Below are 24,040 nucleotides of genomic sequence, written 5' to 3' on the forward strand. Positions count from 1 at the left end.
TTCGCGAACGAAAATACATAGTGAGAAATGAAAATTAAGATGAAGATTTTGTGAAAAAATTTATAAGTTCACACATAAAAGATAGAAAGCGAAAATTATAGAAATTTAGGAACAAAAACGCAACGATGAATTAGAAAATAGAAAGAAAGAAGAAGCTGAAGTAATAAATAAAAAGAACTCAAGGAAGATAAAAAAAACCCTAAGGAAGAAAAAAAACGCAAGTATTAAATTTCGAATGAGAGAAATTGCGTCTGCAAAATGAAGCAAAACGTAGCGAAACGTTGATTTTGGTAAGCAATGGTTAAATTTTTACAATTTAGATTAAATAAGTGGTTATTTATTTATTAAGCTTGAAGTTTAAAACAATTCCAGTATGCATGATTTTGAGTAATTTATTGTTAATTTTTTATTGTTGCAATTACGTGTTTCATGTGTTTACACTTTTATTATTGTGCAGTTATATGTTTTATTAAACACAATCTCATAACTTGGATAAAGAGTGTTTTATCAGGATGGTTGTTTAGTATTTGTTTTAAATCACAGATGGCGGTGGCGTAGTTCTTTTTGAGAATAACCTCTTTCCTAAAAAGAGCCAGACTGACCGGCAACGAATAAGATTGCATGAGATTGAGTCTTTATGCTACGATTTTTCTTTTTTTCAAATAATAGTTGTTAAGTTGTCGAGTTTCATTTTAGTGTTTTTTATTTTTAAATAAATCCATAGAAACAGAATCACAGTCATTTCGCAGTGTCAAAGGGTAGTAACGTATTTTTATGAAAATGGAAAAAATCAATTTCGTGAAAATTTCGCAGCCTTGGTATGACAGAAATGAACTGCATGTGATATGACATAAAACTGCCAGTGTATTCTTGAATTAAAAATAAATACTTTAACATACCTGATGTTTGATCGATATGAAAGAATTCGTTTTCAGGTTCAATTCTGTATTCTGCAATATTTGAATCAGGATCTGTAGCAACAAGTGTAGTCACAACGCTTCCTTTTGGTTGTTCTTCCATAGCATTGATGTGTATTTCAGGATTTTCGGGAATCCAAGGGCGAGAAAAAGTTGGCGGAAAGTCATTCAAATCGATGATTGTCACAACCAGAGTACCTAAAAACAGAAATACTTAACTTAAGTCAGCTCAGTAAATAGACACCCTAAAGAGCTATCTTTACAAATGCGGTAAAGAAAGTTTGTTTAACGAAGTATAAAGTTGTTAAAGTGTTATTTCAGTGCTATTTTAAAGTGTTAATCTGATAAGATGTTTGTTTTATTCTATTTAATTAAAAAAAGAAAATCCAACTAATAGAGATATAATCATTCTCTTGTTGGATCTTAAGTGCTATTCTTAAATATTTTTTAAAAAAGGATCCTTTTTTCAAATACAAGTGCATTAATTAACTTTAATTGATAGTTTATTCTGAAATATTTTATTATATGAATAAACAACTGAGAATTGAAAACGCTGCAAGTGACCAAAAAATCATCTTTTTTTTAATGTAAAAACTGTTTTTTATGTAAAAAATGAACTAGAGAATACTTGAAGTTAGAAACTTGATCGCATTCTGGAAAGACTTTTTGGTTTAGCGTCTCTCACGAAAAATAAAATAGGAAGATAGTCACCTACATTTTAAACTGTTAATTAAGAATACAAAAGTAGTAAAATGGAAAAAACATTCTAAGTACCGAAGTGAGAAGTGGCTGTAGCAATATTGTGGAAAGATTTTAACATTTATCCGTAAAATAATCAAAATAAATGTTTAAGCAAAAATAGTTTTATAATAATTTTGTTTATGAGGAAATTTGAATTAATTTTATTAAATGTAATTTAAATTTATTAAACAGAACGAAATGTATTCAAATTTTTCAAGTGTTTGTTAATAATTTGGATGATTATTTACTGATTTCCTGTTTATATGTGGAACTAGGTACTTGCACTTCAAGAAGAAGATCACAGATACACACACAAGTGACCTATGACGTCAGCGTCAGCTGATTGCTTATAAGCGAAATGGCGAGTTAAAGTTGAGCGAAGTTTCTCCACATAAGTTAGAATTTTAATTATTTAAATACATCGAGTTTGAGAATACATCGAACATCGAATTTGTTGAAATATAACACCTTCTCGTCTGCGTCTTTTAATTAACTTAGATTTATTATTTGTTCATGTATTTTATTGTAACCGTGATATATTTGTGTCACTGGCAACTTCTATGCATTATTAGTTTATTTGTGTTCAACATGACATTGCCTGTGTTTGTGTTAAGTAAGAAATATATTGTGAAAGAATTAAAATATTTGTGAAGGAATATAGAATGTCTCACTCACGAGAACTGATTGCTTACTCGAATACAACGGAAAGAACACTTGCTAACGTAAACAAATGCTACGTTCCAACAACCAATCAAGATCGAGATACCCACACTACGTCACTTGCCGGTAAAAAGTTGTTTAGTTTTCCCATAGCAATTTTTTTTTAAAAAAAAGTTGTTTTCATCCTCACAATTCCACTGCAAGAGACTAGTGTGGAAAAGCTATAGGGCTAGATTGAACAAACTTGGTAACCTATTAAGTAGTCGCTTATTACAATTTAGAAAAATATACATAGGTAATAAAAGATATATAGAAATATACATCAAACGAAAACGCGAAAAAGTTTCAGTGTAAATAAATAAGCATTATTTGCTTCTACGAGATGTAATTTGAATTTCTATCTTAATTATAAGAGAAATCTGTGAATCAATTTTAATAAAAATTTTACATTTGATGAAGAAATAAATAAAAACATATCTTTTACAAAAACAATTAATTATAACATAAAACATAACATAATCAATTTATGAATCATTAAAAAATTTAAAATGAAATCAAATAATGTGATTTCTAATGTAAAAATAATAATGTAGATATACTTTTTTATTGTAAAACTGTATTTTACAAACCAGAAAATATTGATTCTATTATTTAAAGAGAAAAATTCGTGTTTAAGATTTTATTGAATGCAAATAATTGCATCAAAACCGATTCAAAACTGTCTGAAAATTGTGTCAATTTGATCTACAAGTAGATTTGAGAATTAACAATAAATCTTCCAATTAAACATAACTTATAGAGTAAGAAAATTTTGAAAAAGAATTATACTCATAAAATACCTGTTCCAGTTTGGGGAGGCGTAGCACTAATATCTGTTACCACAACAGTCATGGTGACGATGGCGGCCATTTCTCGATCAAGTCGGCTCGAGACTCGAACTTCTCCAGTTTCTGGGGCAACATCAAAGAAAGCCTAGTTTGATGATTAGATATACAGATTTAATACACCAGGCAATTGATGATGTCATTTAAAATGTATTAAATTCAACTAGACTAATGTTAAATACTGCACTAAATCAACAGAAAATTGTTAAAGCGATAATATTCGCGATGGCTGGTTGATACGAATTCCGTAACCAGCTTGCACCGACCATAGTTTCAATACCTTCAATTTTCAAGTCAGCAATTTTCTAGAACTGAACTCAGAAAATTTGCTTTATAAATGGATGCATTAACTTCTGTACCATTGCTTCATTCAACCAGATAATTTTTTTTTTATAGAACTCCCAGAATGCACTGAGATAGCAAAATCGTAAGGGAGCTGATTTAGTCAAATATTTGACAGTTCTTAGTTTATTAAAAAAATAAATAAAAAATAAAGAGATCGTGTGATGATATGATGAACAGAAATAATGAAATGTAACTGATGGATAAGTGAATTATCAAAAATGAGAGATTGCTGAGAATGTGACTGAAACAGTAGATACAGATGAAAACTAATAGAGAAATGATAGAATTATCTTTGACGTATTTTAACTATTTTATTGATGAGGAAAACTATAAGATTTTTAACCTTATATCCAGATACTTGTGAGGGCAACTGTCTTCCATCTTTGTCAGTAGCAGTGATTGGTTCTGAGATGGCATACACTAAAGAATCTGGACTGCTAATATCAGGATCAGCTGCTTTCAGCGTATAAAATACGTGTCCCTCATTCTGATCTAAAAAAAAAATATTTCATACAAAAAAAGTTTTAATTCAATCTCTATAAATTGCTAAAGAAATAAAAATACAGAAATTCTACTATACAATATAGAGTTGGTAATAGGAATTACTGTATCCTGAATTTGAAATCAATAAAAATTCAAATTGCTTCACTGTCGAAGATTTTGCAAAAACATAAATATATTTCTTAATATTATAAGAGAAGATATATTTAATTATAACTTTATAAGACGTATTTTAATTAGTTTTGGAACTTTGAATTCTTAATCAATTTCAGTTACATTATACAATTAATAACTTAAATTCAAATTCGAAGTTTTAATTTTGTCTTTTAAATTTGTAAATTAAATAAAAATTCCAAATTTATATGAATGATAAAAATATATGTAAGGACTTTTGATATCATCATGTAAGGATAGTAGTTTTCGTTTTATTCAGAGTTACATTAATTTTATCCTTGTGAAATTCATCCGCATTATTGAATGAAATTTTCATTTTTATTAAATTTAACGATATTTCTGCTGAATGTAAATGTCCACTTTATTTTTTCATTTAATTTTATTGCAGATGAAAATGTTTGACTATTTGCAGAATATAAAGGAAGCTGAAGCGCCATCAAGATATCTTTTATCTTTCCTTTTTAAAAAACGAGTGTTTACTTTTTCTCATGCAACATATAGTTATTCCTTTTTTCAAGTCATGTGGCCCATAATTTCCTGACTTTCTTTGTTCGAATTTGTTTGCTCAATCAATATGACCGGATAGATATATTATTAAACCTTCAAAGATTTATTAAACTGAATAGTATTTCGGTTTCAAAAGGACATTTTACTCGGCAGTAAGGATTTATTTTATAAATAAAGATCACATTTCTAACAAATAAAAGATCATTTAAACACAATGTAATACATTCTCATGTAAAACAAATCATTTAAGAGTTTTTATCTGTTAGGAAGGGCAAATATACAAATAAATCTACTGATTCTTTTTAGGTTTCGTTTTAGACCTCTTAATTCCATTTAGCTGTTATTTTAGATATTACATATTAATATAAATACAATTTTTTAAAATGTTTATTTATATTTAAAACGTGAGTTAAGTTCAACAACTGTATTTTTTTTTAATATATGTAAATAAGCCACGTTATTAATATAAACCATAGTGGCGTGACAGCCCCGAGAGGGCCAAGGCCTACTGCGCACATTCCAATTTTTTTTGACCTTGGACTTTGGGATACAGGAGCAGATGGTCCGGTTGGGTGGTCAACCTCAAGCATGTTTGGCACTCATTTTATCAACGTACTGAAGGGATGAGAGGATGAATCAACCTTGCCTGGTCCGAGGATAGAACCTGAGACCTGTGACACAGGAGAGTGGAGTGCCACTTTTCAGCCACTGGGTGATGATGTATATTATTTATTTATCCTATTATTGCAGTTATGATAAGTTATCATACATTGTAGTTATATTCAGTTAACATATTTATCATAATTACCTTCTGTAACTTGTGTACGCTGTGTTGAAGGTGTAAAGTAAGGAGCTTTATCGTTGCTGTTTAGGATAGTAACCACCAAAGTAGCAGTTCCTGTGTGTATAGGGCTTCCATGATCAACTGCTATAACCTATGTCACATGAATAAACAAGAAATTATATAAAGTAAACATGACTCATGAAGTTTTAAAGCTGTATTTCACTCTTCTTAAAAAAAATACACGGATAAGACTTAAGTCTTATGTAATATTAAAAAGTATCAATGCTAATATTAACTTTTTAAAATGGTAAGATTATATTTGGAGTTTAATTAATAGAAAAATAAATAATGAAAAATTACGCTTACTTCAATGTTATATTCTTTTCTTCGATCATAATCAAGTTTGGCTCCACTTTTTACTGTTATTTCACCGGAATTAGAATCTATTAGGAAGTCGTCAAAACCACCTCTTTGAATTCTATATGAGAGTTCAGCGTTCACGCCAGTATCAGCATCTGAAGCTGAAACTTGCTCGACGATAGTACCTAAACAGTATTCATTATTTATTCAGAATATTTCCCAAACACATAACACGTAAGTTTCAAAACGGGTCATTTTATGTTATGATTTCTATGCAAATTTAATACAAGTTGTATAAGAGTTACCAACACATAGACTGCTTTAAATAAAAATAGTATCATCATAAAATGAAAATGGCACTTTTGAGCTACTTTTGAAATTATTTTTCACTGGAATATCTTTTTAACGAATCTTACTGCACAATATAAATTGCTATGCAAGTTAAAAAAAAAAAATCAGAATGGTTTTTTGATGCAGGACATGATCAAATGATAAGCATTTGCAAGTCGTAAATGATAAGATCTCTGATGGCATCATTCTTGCACAATTGTAGCTCATATTTGATTGGTTTGTTGGAAAAGCAATCTGTTTTTGAATTGTGGCACGAAAAAAAAACCTTATTTTTATTTTTAATGGTTTCAGCCGAGCATTGAAAAATATATCTCCAATTATTATTTTTGAGAGAAAAAAGTGAAACTAAAATTCATAATGAATCCTTATGATTACAATATTTACAATATTTTTTAGGCATGAAAGAAAAAGTTAGAAATTTTAAGCACCAATAATCAATTTTACTTTTTTACCAATTGTTAATTTTAATTTTTGGGAAAAACTCATTTAACACTTTAAACACCACGTTTTCTCCTTCTCTTAGTGTTTGTTGCTTTATTCTATACAGAATTATTGCTGCTTAGGAGAATTTTTATATATATTTATGCAAGCACATAGTGCAGTTGCTGAAAGGTTAAAGGATTGCAAAGTATAATTGTAGGATCACGCAGAGCTTCTTTATTCTATATGAATAGAAAGCTAGACTATTACTTAAAAAATGCGTTAATATATTTTTAAAAAAATTGTATTTTCAGCTAATAAAGATACTGAATTCTCAATCTGAAAACCATATGCAACTTTTTTTAAGAATGCTATTTCATTAAAAAAAAAAAGAAGAGAGAACGAATTGTGCTTCCCTTTTAAAAAATCAAGTTTTGAATTTAAACTTCTTTGAGAATGAAATATCAACTTACCAGCTGGTGACGATTCTGGGATATTAGCAGTGTATATTGGCTTTTGAAATATAGGTTCATTGTTATTTGCATCCTAAAATGTAATAATAAATATAAATAAATTGCATTATTCTGATATTTTCAATTTATAGTAGTACATATTAACAGTAAATGTTTATTAAACTCTTCATGAAATCTCAGTGAATGTATCATTCCACTTGTAAGAAATGCATAAATATAAAATTTCTGGTAATAAATAAAGATTAATATGTACTCATTCAAAACTCAGAGTTGGTACACATAATCTGAAATTAACATATAACAAAAGTTTAGCAAAAAAAAATTTATACATTAAAAAAATAGAGGTGTTCAAGAAACTATTTAAAAAAAATTAATATATTCTAATACATATAATGATATTCATGAGAAGTTCATAATTACCTTAACTGTAATTTTTACTGTTGTTGTTACTATACCACTTCCTCCATCACTAGCTTGAACAGTGAGAATAATTCTATGAGTAAAGGAAATAAAAAGTTATTAGTGCATATACTCGAATATAAAGGGTGTACCGTAGTGATCACCTTTACTATATATTTCTAGAATCCCTTAAAAAGATAAAGTAAAAAAAGTATATTCATTCATTCTTAAATTTATAATACTGAAGGGGAAGAAAAACAAAAACTCTATCAAAACTTAACGAATCACTGCTTAGAATAGCTGAACTGAAAAATCAAAACTTGTTTGATTGTCGGAGGAAACAGAGGAGAGTTTAAAAATGATTATTAAGGTTTAACCAGGCAATAAAACTGGCTTTTAAGTATTATATTCTACCTTTCTTACTAATGATTTCGACTGCATTTTTGTATCTGTTTAACAAGAAGTGTAATTTAGCATGTTTTCACGAACTACTCAGAACATCTTTGCTGGGCTTAATAAACACTTTACAGTAGCACTAGAAAGACTATGAAATTAAATTCATATCAAAACATTAAGCTCTGAGCTAATTTAATCTTGAATTCCAAATTGTAACATGTTGAATGGAAAACATTTTTCTATTAAGTCGTATGAATGTTTGCTTATATAACTAAATCCTGAAAAATAATTCAGTAAAATTTTATTTCAAAATTGGTTATATGAAACTTGAGAAGAAGGGAAGTGATTATGCCTAATCATGTGATTTAAATCAGATTTAATTGGATACCTGTAAGCGACGTCACGTGTGTGTGTCGAACCAGACTGGCTCTTAAATCAACAAATGTCGTGATTTACCAACGATGACGTCACTTGAAAGTATCCTATTAAGTAATTATTTTAAATTTTGATTATATTTCTTAGAAAAGAGGGGGAAACGTATGAAATTAGGATATGAACGGGAATTACTTTCAAAAAACATTTGAACAAATTGTTCTACTTTTAGCTAATGCAATTTGAAGCATAAAAATAAACATTTCAAGTAATAAATTTAAAATACTACACAATTTTCTTTTAAAGCGAAAAAAATATACATCCTGGATAGCAGTTTATGGTTGACTTTAATTTCAGTAACAACCTTCATGACAAAGCCCAAGAAGGTTTATAAACCATACAAGCTTGAAACAGAGTTAAATTTACTTATACTAGTTAAATTTAATGTAATAGTATAATTAAATTTAACTATATTAATAGTATGATTAAATTTAACTAATAGTATAATTAAATTAAAATTAACCTAATAGTGTAATTAAATTAACTAGTTAAATTTAATTAGACTATTAGGTTCGCACTAAACTTGCATATGCAGCCCTTTTATATCAATATAGAATCTGCCTTTAGCAAACATGGCTAGAAAAGTCATCTGAAATCGAGGATGATTATCATTTCCAAACCAAGAGTAGAAAGAGTTTTTAAATTGAGGATAAATTCACCTTTTCAAGGTCTATTTTAGATTTTATGACCATCACTGAAATAAGGTTTATTTGAGTAGGCTTTTATATACTTTCTTTAACACTTTAAAAATGAAGACTAGCCTGATCACTAAATTTAAATCACATTCAGAATGTTGCATTTGAGAGTTTGGACAAAGCTGGAATGAAAAAAAAGGCAAAAGTATAAAAGTAAAGCTCATAGTAGAAGCAAAAAAGCGCGATTTTTCGGTAAAGTTTTTTTTGCATGCCTTTATTCAATCTTTTAAGTTTGGGAAACTAATATTTCTACTAAGTTTATAAGATAATTAATTAGTCAACCTTTCTATTCCAACCAAATGAAAATGAAAATACATTGTTTGTCGTAAGGCTGTCTGTTGTGGTTTGCTAAATGGGAGCACTGCTAAAATATATACCTAATGTAAATTAAATAGATATTCTTGCAAAAATGCAATTTTTTGCTTACTGGTCTGTTTTCAAAGCTGATACATCCAAACCATTCCTCTGAGCAACTGTTATTTCTCCAGATCTCCCGTCGATGGCAAAGATATTGTGATTGTTGCCTGCTATGATCGAATACTGCACAACCGATGTTGCATCTGCGTCCACTGCCTGCGAAAAATTAAATTATAACTTGTAGATATTATAGGATATTATATCCGGCAATAAAATATCATTTTCAAGGGAAACTAATATTTTTTTTACAATTGCATTATTCATCTTGGAAGACTAGACAGATGTTTCTGAATATTATATGGCAGAAATTCATTTTATAGGATTTTCATTTAAATGATCAATGCAAATGGATAAGTAAGGATAGTTTTACATTTTATATAAATGTTAATGTAGGAGGAAAGAAATTTTTCATTTAAATGAAAATATAAGCTTATAGTACCGGTTTCCGATTTTTTTTACTGCTAAGGAATCCTAAATGATCAACCTTCTTTTGGTGGAGCCCCGACTCTATAAATAAAATATGTAAAACAATTGTGAGCCTATTAAGCAATAAAAGTCTACTTTCATTTGAAAATATTTAAAAAGATAAATGGAATTTTATCATTAATTGTCTTAAATTGGGATTTATGTTCCGCATTTGAATTCGCAGTCTTGGAACTGAAAGTAATATATAGTTATGAATTTATTTTTAGTATGTATATAAACTGATAAAAAAGTAAATTAGTCAAATTTTGGCTTTTGTTGAAATGAAAGCTAAGATGAACTGGTGTGATAATTGAAAAAGGGTATCAGGGTTTGTTTGAAAAGCACGATGGTTTCTTTGAGACTCGTGTCCATTTAATAATGTATTGTTAAAAAATAATTACGTTTTCTTCAAAAAAAACGCTATTTTTTTCATTGTCATTTGACATTAAATATTTGCATAAAAGTAATCAAAATATTAAATAAATAATAAATTATTGATTGAACCTAAATATAATTATAGGTAAAATTACGAAAATGATACAAAAAAAGTTTGAAACCCTAACTCTTGGAACTCAAAACTTTAGCTCGAGAATTTCTTTTTTGGTAGTCGAATAAGGTATAAAACTTAATTTACCATGTATTGTCTGTAATTACTAAAATACTTTTTATAAAAAAATTCATTTTTAAATCACAAATATATTGTATTTATACTAATATGCTTATTTTTTGTTGAAGTTCGACTGCTTAAGTGAAAGATTTCAAATTAAGGACAATATTTGCAACAACAATAAAAATTTAGCGTCTGAGGTAAAATTAAAAATTACCTGAACTCTTAGGGGAGTGTCAAATTTAAATGCACCTTCATCAATAGTTGCGGAGTATGAGTCATGTATAAAAGCTGGTGCATTATCGTTAGCGTCAGAAAGGGAGATGGTGAGAGGGACAACAGCAGCTAATCCATCACCTAATTCATCAACAGCTTGATAGGACAGGTAATAAGTGGGTCTTGTTTCAAAATCTAGGCAGTTACCGGATCCGGGAGTCAGGCAAGAAGCAACTGTGATAACACCAGATCTATCTCCTACATGGAATCTGTCCACCGAAAATGAAAGAAATAAAATTGAATGATTGCTTAAAATTTTTAACTGACAAATGATGATATTAAAATAAAAATTTGCTAAATTTACTTTTCAGCTCCGTTTCCAAAAATTGAATAGATGATACCGGCCTCACCGAATTTCTTAGTGTCTCTATCTGTAGCCTAAAAGAAATATAATTATAACAATTTCAGTTTATTTCTGCTTATTTTTATTGCAACAATCTGGAATTAACCAGTCGCATCAGTCTTTTTTTTTTGAGGTGTCCAAGATCGTCAAAACCAACAGAAATGATAAATTAAATAAATAATCCCAAGATTGGTAAGAAGAACAGAAATGGTAAGATATTACTTGATTGGAAACTTCATTCTTTTCAGAAATATACAAATTAGAAATTACAGCCAACTTGTTTCAAGAGCTCAAAAACAGACGCCCATTTTCAAGACTTGCCAGACGTGAATGGGAAGAAAAAGTGATTTGAAATAATAATTTTTTTTCCAAATTACTTCTTTTTTGAAATATGAATAATGTCGACTTGAAACATGCCGACTATTATTTCAAATTTGTATATATTTGAAGCGAATGGTATTTTAAATCAAGTAATAACAGAAATAATGTTTTCCATAAATTTAGCGACATTGAAGAACTTTTACTTACAGTATTTATAGTAAGAACTTTTACTTATAATAAGACAAATGACTTCTTAGAAATTTTGGATAATAGGTTAAACAATATTGTTCAAATCTGTTGTAACCTTTAATTAATATGATGGTAACGTGAATTATATTTTGTACTTTGTAGTATTAGTATGTTTCAATGGTTCAACTTGAACATTAACATAGTTTCATTTAACTCTTTATTAATTTTTCAAGAACTTGCACCGTATTGTGGTATGAGGTTACATTCGGATTCAAGGTTGAACCGATTTATCTATGAGTACATGTTTTTCAATGCCAAATCTGATAAATTGATTTCTTAGGAATTGTAATTAAATAAATAAAGTATGCTTTGAAACAGAATATCTCAACTTTTTTGTAAAATCTGTTCCACATAATTAGAATCAAATAAAGTGTCCGAAGCACTTTAAGGAGTGTGGAAAAAATTGCATTAGTAGCTCTACTTACTGTTATAGTGTCTACAACTGTCCCAGCAGGTGCATTTTCAATTACACTGGCCTTATATTCAGGTTTGTCAAATCTTGGCGCATTGTCGTTAGTGTCTAAAATATTTACTGTTACAGTCCCCGTGCCAGACAGCTGAGGATTCGTGAAAGCTTCTTTGGCAACAACCTGTAAATATTGATTAAGAACAGTGAAGATCACCAAATAAATTTGATAATTATGCTTTTTAAATAAATAATAAATGTGTAATGCATGGCATAGAAAATTCTTACCAACAGGATAAATTTCCTTTGATTAGGATTTTCGTAATCAAGAGGCCCATTTGAAACTCGAATGCTAACTGAAGACGAGCCAGTCGCCAAGTTTGGCTCAACACTGAAGATGCCTGAATCATCCACTAACTCAATATTGAAGACAGAATTAGACCCCTAAAAATTATCAACAAAACCTTCATTTTGATTTAATGCCTTTTGAGGAGAAAAATAAAATATGTTATATAACCATGCAGCATATACAGAGTATCTCAAAATTCCTGAAAGTAGTAATTTTGATATAAAACACATGCGTCTAATTACATGTTATGAATTCCTTGTTGACTTATATATTATGCGGTATTGGGGTATGACATAACATATTGGGTAACAAGTGTGTGCTAAATAGGTGTTTTGCATAAATGATGCTAAATTTCATTGATACGGCACTCAATTTCTTCCCTTCAAACGTATGAGATTGGAATCTAGTCGTTATGAACCTTGGAAGTTAAGGCAAAAAAAAATTATCCAGCAGTGTTAAATCACATAACACGAATGGCTGATTCTGATCACAAGAAGGAAATCACGCAACCGGCAACTCATCAATGCCCAAAATATTGATTAATAATGAAAATGTATAGTTTTTTAGCGTAGTTTTCCGTTTTCTATAAACCTGAACTATCAGCTTTTGCACTTTTTAGCTTTCTCTTCTTCTTTCGCAATGTTCTTATGGCACAAATGATGCAAAATTCAAATCTTGCGAAGATTTAAGGCAGCTATTATAACTAAAACGTAACACTATTTCTTAAAAAAAAAGAGAATAAAATGCGTTTAGTAGGTTTTCTAACAAATAGAAAACATAGAGACGTTATTTATTGATAGCACACATTCTGCAAAATACTGAACATTATTCTATATGAATATACATATTTTGCCGCTAGAATTTGCAAGCTGTTTAATGTGCACTTTACCTGATTAATAGAGAAATGCCGCAAAGCGTTGGTTGTAAAGCGTGAATTAAGATTCACAATGCATGTCTGAAAATTTCATTACAAATTACAGTAAGAGATAACCAATAATATTAATAAAAAATTGAATTATAACTTATTTATTGATAGCACACATTCTGCAAAATACTGAACATTATTCTATATGAATATACATATTTTGCCGCTAGAATTTGCAAGCTGTTTAATGTGCACTTTACCTGATTAATAGAGAAATGCCGCAAAGCGTTGGTTGTAAAGCGGGAATTAAGATTCACAATGCATGTCTGAAAATTTCATTACAAATCACTAAGTCGTAAGGGAAAGATTGTTTCATCCAGAGGTTTTCTAATGGGGCAGATGATTAGCCATGACGTTGAAGGGCTAGGAAATTGAAATTGATATAATTCGCGTTTTTAAGCACATTGTGAAATCTGTATGCATTGAATTAAAAACGATATTTCAACATATTAAAATTTTTTTTAAAACCATAAACCATTAGGGCAGGAAGGTCTCAATGATAAATCTCCTTAATGCCCAGATTAAATAAGGCAATCCTTTGAAAGTGTGGGATCAAGAGTTTTCGTATTTTACCTAGGTAATGTGTACATCAACAGCTTCAGTATGCAACCAACAGTATGTAATCAACAGCTTCCTTTTTTGACTCCTTTAATTTGGTTCCACCAGTGTGTCTTTTCATTATTGTTTTTTAATTGATTGATTCTGTCAGTCAATTTGATAAATGCTTGATTGAATAAATAACATTATGCTAATTTAAGCGCACAGAAATGCTGGTGCTATTCCATCAAAGTACTTATTTCCATTTTAACATTTTAACGAGTTGTCATGTCACGAATAAGTAATGTGACTCGCCCTTGTACACTGATTATTAATGTAGTTATTATAATTATTAATTATATTAATAATTAATTTACAAGCTATAGTAATTATAATAATTGGTAATGCATACAATAATTATAATATTGTTATATTATAGTTATTATTAATATAAACATTGCTTCCTTACCGTGTCCGTGTCCTGAACAAACATGTCGAGGTTAGGCAAAGGTGTACCATTAGCGACGTTCTCGTTCAAATTGACAGTGTAACTAATTTTGTTGAAAGTCGGTGGTTCGTCGTTTACATCCCTTATTGTAATCATCAGTGCTGCTACTGTCCAGGCTTCATTACCAACAGCTAGAGCTCCATTGGACATAACTTCAGTAGCCTAAAATAATGTAGTAAGACATAACTTAATTGTGAGTAACGGGTACTAAAGTTTTATTTTTTTGACCAACACAGTACACTGAAGCATGCATTTAAAAGTTCCATTAGAAAAACTATTTTTTTTATTCCGTTTTATGCTTAAATACAGAAGTCAGGTTAAACATGTGATCAATTTGCAAAAGTAGTGTGCTTGAAGAAGTGCTAAAGTTAAATAGTTTTTTCGTATCCATTTTTTATTTTCCGATGTAATTATGGAAAGCAAAGGAGGTTAGACCATTGAGGTTCTAATACGCCCAATCTGCTTTATATTTAAGCATTTATATAACTGATGGGCACCAGATTGCAGCATGGAAGCAAACAAAATCGCATGCTTTTTCTACCCATCAATCATTTGCAAGTAAATACAAAAAAATCTCTTGTAATATTATTTTTATTCAGAAAGGTAAATTTTTTTTGTAAGCTCTCCTTTTTGTTACATGACAAAATGAGAGTGAAACTTATCGCTTTTCCGGTGATGTGTCGAATTTTTGCGAGTTTCAGATGTTTTTCATGTTTTTTCTCTATTACAGAATATTGGTTTATATTTTCTATTTTAATATGCTTTTAATTATTATTTTTACAAAAAAACCATTAAAGGAGTTTTGATTTATTGTACAAAACCGATGATTTTGTTAGGCATCCTTGTTAAACTTTCAAAGAGAGAAATATGAAAGACCACAACAGGAAATATAAAGAAAACTTTTTAAAATATTAAGAAGTAACCAAGAATCAAATAAAAAATGAGTAATAGAAATGGTTAATATTATAGAACAACCGTATAAATCTAGTAAAATTTAATTAATCTTACAATTTCAGGAATCAGAGGCTCCTGAGCAGTAAAAGGTCTAGTGTAATAGAGCTTAGAAGTAACTTACAGAGTTTTTCCTACTTTATTTCTGAAAAATTACTGTGAATATTTATATATATTTTCATATAAATTTTTAATTTTTCCATCTCTGTAATTTTATACACTCTATAACAAAAAAATCGATGGTCCAAGAAGCAATCATCCGATTGCTTTGAAATTTCGTATGCATGAATATTTTGAACAGATATGGCTGGAATGATGCCGACTGGGGACGTATAGTCTTTAGCGACGAGTCCCGCTTCCAACTGTGTCCTGACAATCATCGAAGACGCGTTTGGAGACGCACAGGGCAGAGGGGGGGATCCTGTGTTCACTATTGCACGCCACACAGGCCCTCAACAAGGCATTATACTGTGGGGTGCAATTTCCTTTGACAGCCGGACCCCTTTGGTCGTCATTAGAGGTACATTTACTGCACAGCGGTACGTCAACGACATCCCAAGACCTGTTTTTCTACCGTTCTTTCTGTAGCACCCTGGGCTGGTTTTTCAGCAGGACAATGCCCTACCACATACGGCAAGTGCTGCTATGAACTGTCTGCAAGCTTTTCAAACTCTTCCTTGGCCTGCCAGATCACCAGATCTCTCTCCCANGTTATGATTTATTGTACAAAACCGATGATTTTGTTAGGCATCCTTGTTAAACTTTCAAAGAGAGAATTATGAAAGACCACAACAGGAAATATTAAGAAAACTCTTTAAAATATTAAGAAGTAACCAAGAATCAAATAAAAAATGAGTAATAGAAATGGTTAATATTATAGAACAATCGTATAAATCTAGTAAAATTTAATTAATCTTACAATTTCAGGAATCGGAGGCTTCTGAGCAGTAAAAGGTCTAGTGTAATAGAGCTTGGAAGTAACTTACAGAGTTTTTCCTACTTTATTTCTGAAAAATTATTGTGAATATTTATATATATTTTCATAGAAATTTTCCATTTTTCCATCTCTGTAATTTTATACACTCTATAACAAAAAAATCGATGCTCCAAGAAGCAATCATCCGATTGCTTTGAAATTTCGTATGCATGAATGTTTTGAACAGATATGGCTGGAATGATGCCGACTGGGGGGTCCTTAGCAACGAATCCCGCTTCCAACTGTGTCCTGACAATCATCGAAGACACGTTTGGAGACGCACAGGGCAGAGGGGGGGGGGATTCTGTCTTCACTATTGCACACCACACAGACCCTCAACAAGGTATTATACTGTGGGGTGCCATTTCCTTTGACAGCCGGACCCCTTTGGTCGTCATTAGAGGTACATTTGCTGCACAGCGGTACGTCAACGACATCCTAAGACCTGCTTTTCTACCGTTCTTTCTGTAGCACCCTGGGCTGGTTTTTCAGCAGGACAATGCCCTACTACATACGGCAAGTGCTGCTATGAACTGTCTGCAAGCTTTTCAAACTCTTCCTTGGCCTGCCAGATCACCAGGCCTCTCTCCCATCGAGCATGTCTGGGATATGATGGGAAGGCGATTGCATCTGGCACGGAATGTTGATGACCTCGTTCGACAATTGGATCGAATTTGGCAGGAAATACCACAAGAGACCATCCGGAAGCTTTATCGGTCTACGCCACGCCGTGTGGCAGCTTGTATCCAGGCTAGAGGCGGGTCAACACCTTATTGAACTTGTTACTGTAACTCTGCAATAAATTATTCAATTGCTCTGAAATTTTAATCATTTACTATTCTGCACATTGTCTTCTTACCCACCAATTTTCGTTTTAATCGGACAACTCCTTCTTGGTGCGTCGATTTTTTGTTATAGAGTGTATGAGTCTTCTTATTAATTATTTCCTGTGTATTTTTATGTGTTTTCACTGGAAAATCTTTTACAATGTAGGTTCTAATAACTCTTTTAATTTCCGTAGGTCAAACTTTCCTTCTAGTGGAACAAACTGTCCTTAAGTAGGGCAGCGTATACATATTTAAAGTATCATTCTTAAGTGAAAAATAATTCTGTAATTAGAAGACAAACATTATAAACTATAAAATAATGTCAACTTATAAACTATATTACCTTATAGTTAATAAGTTTAACCCACCTTTTTCTAAAATGTGAGATAAATCTCCCATATTTTTCTTATAGTATTTTGAACTACAAGTAATAAATTCCAATTGTGTTAAAATTTTTAACTTTTTAGGTGCAAATATGAATATTTAGATGATATATATAAACGCAAAATCTTGAGCCATGTTAATAACGTAATAGAAGACTTAATAAAACCTTGTAAAAAACTAATTTTAAAGATCAAAAATTTTTTGATGGAAATTAATTTATTGAAGACTGAATAACAAAATATCGTGTTTTAATTACCTTTACGCCAACATTTATAACACCATTTGATGATGGAAATATTTCTTTGTCCAGAAGCCTAGCAGTTCTTAATTCTCCAGTTTCCGGATGCACGCTAAAGAATTCCTCAGGATCTGTCAAAAAAGTAATTCGGTAATTATTTTTTTAGAAATAATGAAAGTCTATGATTGTTTTAAAATCTTTTATTTGTTCACAGCATTATTTTTTTTATTCATTAAAAATATTATTAACTGAGCACAAATTCTAACAACTTGTTTAACAATTTCGTTTGTAAACACTGTCACTTTATTATTTTTGGTTTTTGTTAAATTTTGTATTAGAGTAATATTAAAACCAAAAAGTAAAGAAAATTCATTTTCTTATCATTTCTTTTTTGAAAACAATTAAAATAATTACAAGGTGTTGTTTAAAACTCTTCGGGGAATAATTTTTTATTAGGATAACTCACGAAGTTTAAACAACTGGCAAAAAACTTGGCATGCTAGGTATGTGTGTCTGCTAGACTCATAGCAAGTGTGTCTTGATTTTTTTTGGACATATCTAACTGAAATAGAATGATACCTAATTTGAATGTTTGATTGATTATAAACTTGAGTCTTCTGACAATTAAATGTTGTAGAACTTGTCCACTACTGGGACTTGAGAGATGAAAAACTAAACTAGTTTGAGGGACGAAGAAAAAAAAAGTTGGTTTTAAGAAAATAATAAAGATGTTCTATGTTCTGGATGTTGCGCAATCATCCCCTTTAATGTTGAGTCTTAGAGTCCTTGCCAAAAATGATGTCAAAAAGTTATGCACATTGAGAGTTACAAATTAATATATACTAAACTAAACTTAGTAGAGTGATACAGCCATCGAGAGCCCAAGCCTACTGTGCCCATCTCAGTTTACTTGACCACTGGGTGCAAGAGTTCCAGTTGGGTGGTCAGCCCGATTCAGAATCCCCATTGTTTAATTCCCAATCATGCTTTGGTACTCATTTTATCCAGCCACTAAAGGGATGAGAGGCAAATAATATATAAGCTCAGGAAAAAAGTGCTTTTGAAATTCAACTTCTGAATACTAAGAAAGGCAGGGGCTGAAAACATCAAAACCTGTTAGGTGGCTAAAAGGGACTAAGAGGATTTAAAAGATGATTATTAGAAACGTCCTCAAGTTTCATCAGGACACACTCATTTTTCACTTTACTTTTCTAACTTGTGATTCTACCTAATTTGTGAGCCCTAATGAGTTTTCATTTTTGACCGAGGTTTCTAAACATATACATTTAAGTTGGTCTAAACCAGTGTTTCTCAAACTTATGACCTTTGTTTAACCTTTCTAAATTTTTCGTAATGCTGTGTACCACTAATAAAAAATTGAATTTATTTTCTAATATTAAAAAAATTGCACAAAAGTGTAAAACCACAACAGGCTGTTGACACCCACTAACTAACTGCTAACTCTGCAAAAAATTGCCAATAGAAAAATAAGTAATCTTAAATTTTCTTGACTAGCTTTGTTTTTAAATGAAATTTTTTGAAATTTTCGCTTGTTGCAAGATATTTTGCATAAGAACGCGTACCCCTTCCCGTACCCCTGGGGGTACGCGTACCACACTTTGGGAAACACTGGTCTAAACGGAAGATCCTATATAAATCTTTTTTAAACGTTTTTCGAGATCAGCCTGCTTATAAATCTAATCAGGAAGAATTGCTATTGTTATTTTAACACTTAAAATAATTGTTCAAAATATTGTTACATTTTTGGTGTTATTGGTGCATGTATAAACTATGTTTAATATAATTAACTTATATTGGTAAGTTAGTGCGCCACTTACTTGTCACCAGTTCATAAATAACTTTTCTGGGACTTCCTTCGTCTCCATCTTTAGCATGTAACGTGATTACTAGAGTTCCCTAAAGTGGAAATTACACTTTATTTATAGCATTGGGAAAAAGTAATTAAAATATAGCTTTTATACGAGCAAAAAATAATTTATGTATACTTCATATGTGATGTGATGAAAATCATATCCATGAATTTATATTAAAATCTAATTGGTAAATATGTCTGTCATTATTATAAAATGCAAAAAAGCTTTAAATATCTTTCCAAAAATTATTTTTTTCTCTTGAACTTACCACAGGAACATCTTCGTCTACAATACCAGTCAGCGACCCCATAAATACGGGCGGCCTGTTTTGGACATCATTTACATCAATGTTGACTGTCTCTGAAGTGTTGTAGCGACCATCCTAAAACATTAAGCAATGATTAACAATTTAGCCTGTAATCCAGCTTTAAAAGAAAGTAATATATCCATTGCTTTCTAATTAGAATTTATTAGATATTAATGAAAAAAAGTTAAAATAAAGAGCAACTATTTTTAAATGGTGTTTCGTGGAGGAACAGTCGAAAGGGTTGGGAGAGTTCGGACTTCTTTTAATTATATTTTTTATCATTTTTAAAACCTGGAATTTGATTTGTATTCAATAAGTAAACTGCTATTTATTTAATATTTTGTTTGTCTTGATAAAATTATTTTAAGTGAAAGGCCAACAAACAAGAAATGCAAAATTAAAAAAAAAAAACATTTTTCTAAGAGCTTGAATAAATTATGAAAAGGCTACGCATGTATGAAAAATCGAATTAGTATTCTTCGCTGCGCTTTTCAAATCAAATTAAAATAACTAAATTAGTTAAAAAGGAAATATGCTTCGCTAACAACTGTTTTTAACGTTTATAGCAGTTCATAGCTTTGTACTTTTGAACCCAATCCAGGAGACAAAGGAACTCCCAGATCAAGCATTGGAGCTAACTAGTCTTCGTAGAGGGTCTTTTGATGGAAATAACCCGTATTTGCAAAACATGGAAACGAAAACCACGAAAATCGCATACTGGTTAGTCCAATGGCAAAAGGGATTCTGTCCATTATCTGTATACCTCTGATGATATTTTACGTCAGCAAAATGATCGGTACAAGTCAGGAGCATAGTTCGTACTAACCAGCCACCGCTGAGATTCTAACCTGGGTAACCTTAATCGAAAGTAAATGTTCTATTTACTGAGTCATCGCTCTTCATTTCTCTTATATATTTTCGAAATAAATCGGTCTTTTATTAGTTAATGGATTCACAATTGTCGGATAAGGTCGGGGCTCTAACAAGAGAAGGCCGATCATTAAGGATTCCATTAAAAAAAAAAAAAATGGGAACTACTGAAATAGGCCTCTAAGTTTAAATGTGAAGCACTTAATGAACCATGCTAGGATAGTTATGCTAAAACTGTACAGTAAAAAGATATATAAAAATATTCTCGAACAAAAAAAATAATTGTTTTTTGACTTCTAGGCAGTAGTGATATAGAATGAAGTCTTCTTATCGATTCCGCTAAAGGCTCTATCATTACTTCAGATCAGACAGTTTCTTAATTAATTACAACGATGTTAACATGAACTTAGCTTGTGAACCGAGTGATAAACATTCTTTAGCCAAACATTCTTAAGTATTACTTATATTTCCGTAGTTTAAATCGTGTCATTAGTATACGTCGTCTAATTTAAAATGCTCTCTTCCCTAAATATATAATGCTTTCTCCTTCTTTTTACATCATACACTCTCCCAGGTACAAAACGTTTCACTCACATAAAAATCACCTAAATAATTGTATTTACAAGCACTTAAAATGAATTTTTAGGAAAACAAAATAAAGTAATACATTTTCATTTGTAAGTTATACTCACATCAGCAATAAGCCTGAGACGAAAGTTCTTGTTTTCTGAGTAATCTAAATTTTTGCGAAGAACTAATGCAGCTGAGGAAGATTGGGGTGAAGAGGATTGGGTGACTACCGAAAATTTGTCACAAGCAGATGGAAACTACGGAAACAAAGGATAAATACATTAAAGTTATTTTTTTAGAAATACTGGAAACAACAAATTATACTAAAAATGAGATATCATTGTAGATAAATTCATTAATTCTTTATTCGTAAGAAAAATAGGTGTTTATTTTAAAATTATTTTGCATGTTTTGTATTGTTCTATAAAATAAACATGCATCATAAGATAACTTGGGCTAGTGATGGTTTCGATGAGCTTTACAACTTTTGTCCATTTATTTGTGTATTAGTATGCAGGTTTTGATTTTGCATGCAAGGTTTAAACACAATGTCAGTATATTAAATGATAACTATTTTACAATTAAAATTTATCATATGTTGATCTATAAAATTAAGAAAAAAAAATTAAAATTGTAAAATAATTAAAATTGTTAAGTAATAAATTTTTTTAAATTGAAATTTATCATTTAATGATTTATAAAATTAAAAAAAAAGTAATTAAAATTATTCCTACAAACAATGGAAACTATAAAATAGACATATATAATAAGATAACTTGTGCTAATAGCGGTTTCTATAAGCATTAAAATTTTTGTCCAGTTACTTGTGGATTATCAGGTTTTTGTTTTGCATGTAAGGTTTAAAGAAAATGTCAGCATTTATTAAATGATAAGTATTTTAAAATTGAAATTTATGGGTTTTGCTTTGCATGCAATACTTAAACAAAATGCCAGTATATTAAAATATAAGTATTTTAAAATTGAAATTTATCATTTAAATATTTAAGAAGATCATAAAATAATTAAAATTATTCTTACAAGCAATGGAAACTATTAAATACACATGCATAATAAGATAACTTGAGCTATTGGCGGTTTCGATAAGCTTTTCAATTTATTCATATTTCCTCGAATTCCTTTTCTAGTTTTCTTGTTCCAGTTTTTATAAATTTACGAATTCTAGTTCTTATTTTCTCGAATTCCTTACATTTCAAATAGGAATCAAAATAATTGCGATATTTTAAAAACTGATGAGTTGGTTATAAATTTAAATTTTTTTTATTACATTTTTTAAAATTACTGAAATTCGACTTTTTCCCAGGAACCATTCAAATAACTTTGCACAAATTTTGTGTCGCGTCATGTAAAATTACGTGTTTTAAAATAATCGAAATATTCTATAGAATAATACAAAATTTGTTCCTTTTAAAGTATGAAACCAAGATTTCTTTTTGTTTCAAAGGTCAAATTTAAAGTTAAATCTAAATATAATATTACCAATGATTGCTTGCTTTCAAAGATAATTTTTGATTGTGTACAAATATATTACTAAAATAAACCCAATTCAAATATAAGCTACAAAAAATTAAATGCTGCAGATATAAAAAACAACGAATTAAAAACCACATGTATAATGTTAAATAAAAATTTGTCACAAGGGAAGAAAACTACACTTTGATAATATTTGCATTTGTTTACTTCAGTAATACTTATTTCTATAAGTCTTATGTCACTATTTGACTGATTATTAATCTATGGGAACGTGCTTAATTGGATTTCACCAGAAAATCGGAAAACTTGTTTTATCCATTACAAGTTAATTAAATAAAAGAATTGAACATATATAATAGACACAGTAAATGGTAACAATATTAGCAGAAATCAATATAAGTCATCACCTTTTTCATTGTAATAATAATCATTAGTTTAGGTTAATATTGATTCCTAATTGTCATGTTAACACGCAAATTTAACACCTGTTTGTCACAGCTGTTTGTGTGATAGTAAATTGATTTATCACCTGTACTTTATCTTTGTCATCTTATTATATTTGACGGTAGTTAAAATCTTATAAACAATATTTTTATAGCTAATTTTAATCCGCATTTTTGTCGTCATGTTGGCCAAAGAAACATCTTGTTTATTCAGAGAAATAAATGTATTAATTCCAATGGAGTCTAGGAGAGAAAATGTTATTTCAAATTTTGTAAAATATTTTGAAAAAAAGTTTGAAACTTGCAATGCATTGTTTTTTATGCTATACGTATATGGAGTTCCAGGTTTCCAACTAAATTCAATTTCAAAGCTCTGGGTTTTAGTGCGCATTTTGTTTATGGCAGTATTTAATGTATGTTTAGTGTTTATAACATTTCAGTACTTGTATCAATTTTTGAATTGTAAAAATTTTCAGTGCAAAAAAGTGCTACTCTCCCGAGTTTTATGGAGAGTCTGCATTTGGTTAAGTTGGTTCTCAATGTACTACAAAAAACTTGCAGTCAAAAGCATTCTTTTCAAATACAATTCTCTGAAGCGAAGCTTGAGAAAAAAATACAACAGAATAACCAACATTGCGATGTTAATTCCATTAGTGTCTTTTCTTAT

The 24,040-nt window shown here is 30.0% G+C and overlaps 1 protein-coding gene across 2 annotated transcripts in view; it reads right to left on the bottom strand.

The window, feature by feature from the left end:
• Positions 1–24,040, bottom strand: part of LOC107438376 (cadherin 87A) — a 68,760-nt gene that overhangs the window by 24,927 nt on the left and 19,793 nt on the right. For both annotated transcript variants that reach the window (XR_011636379.1, XM_071178496.1), the window contains exons 8-24: positions 21,562–21,696; positions 19,961–20,074; positions 19,657–19,735; positions 17,837–17,949; positions 14,404–14,604; positions 12,412–12,567; positions 12,143–12,307; positions 11,109–11,182; positions 10,746–11,013; positions 9,467–9,612; positions 7,538–7,610; positions 7,118–7,190; positions 5,880–6,058; positions 5,538–5,664; positions 3,891–4,039; positions 3,158–3,290; positions 900–1,115 (exon numbers count right to left, since the gene is read on the bottom strand). Coding sequence is in view for 1 of the 2 variants with exons in the window: in XM_071178496.1 (XP_071034597.1) it covers positions 900–1,115; positions 3,158–3,290; positions 3,891–4,039; positions 5,538–5,664; positions 5,880–6,058; positions 7,118–7,190; positions 7,538–7,610; positions 9,467–9,612; positions 10,746–11,013; positions 11,109–11,182; positions 12,143–12,307; positions 12,412–12,567; positions 14,404–14,604; positions 17,837–17,949; positions 19,657–19,735; positions 19,961–20,074; positions 21,562–21,696 (2,401 nt within the window). In the remaining variant the exon portion in view is untranslated. The remainder of the gene's footprint in view (positions 1–899; positions 1,116–3,157; positions 3,291–3,890; positions 4,040–5,537; positions 5,665–5,879; positions 6,059–7,117; positions 7,191–7,537; positions 7,611–9,466; positions 9,613–10,745; positions 11,014–11,108; positions 11,183–12,142; positions 12,308–12,411; positions 12,568–14,403; positions 14,605–17,836; positions 17,950–19,656; positions 19,736–19,960; positions 20,075–21,561; positions 21,697–24,040) is intronic.

This window comes from Parasteatoda tepidariorum, chromosome 3 (genome assembly GCF_043381705.1).
Source record: "Parasteatoda tepidariorum isolate YZ-2023 chromosome 3, CAS_Ptep_4.0, whole genome shotgun sequence".
Lineage (NCBI taxonomy): Eukaryota > Metazoa > Arthropoda > Arachnida > Araneae > Theridiidae > Parasteatoda > Parasteatoda tepidariorum.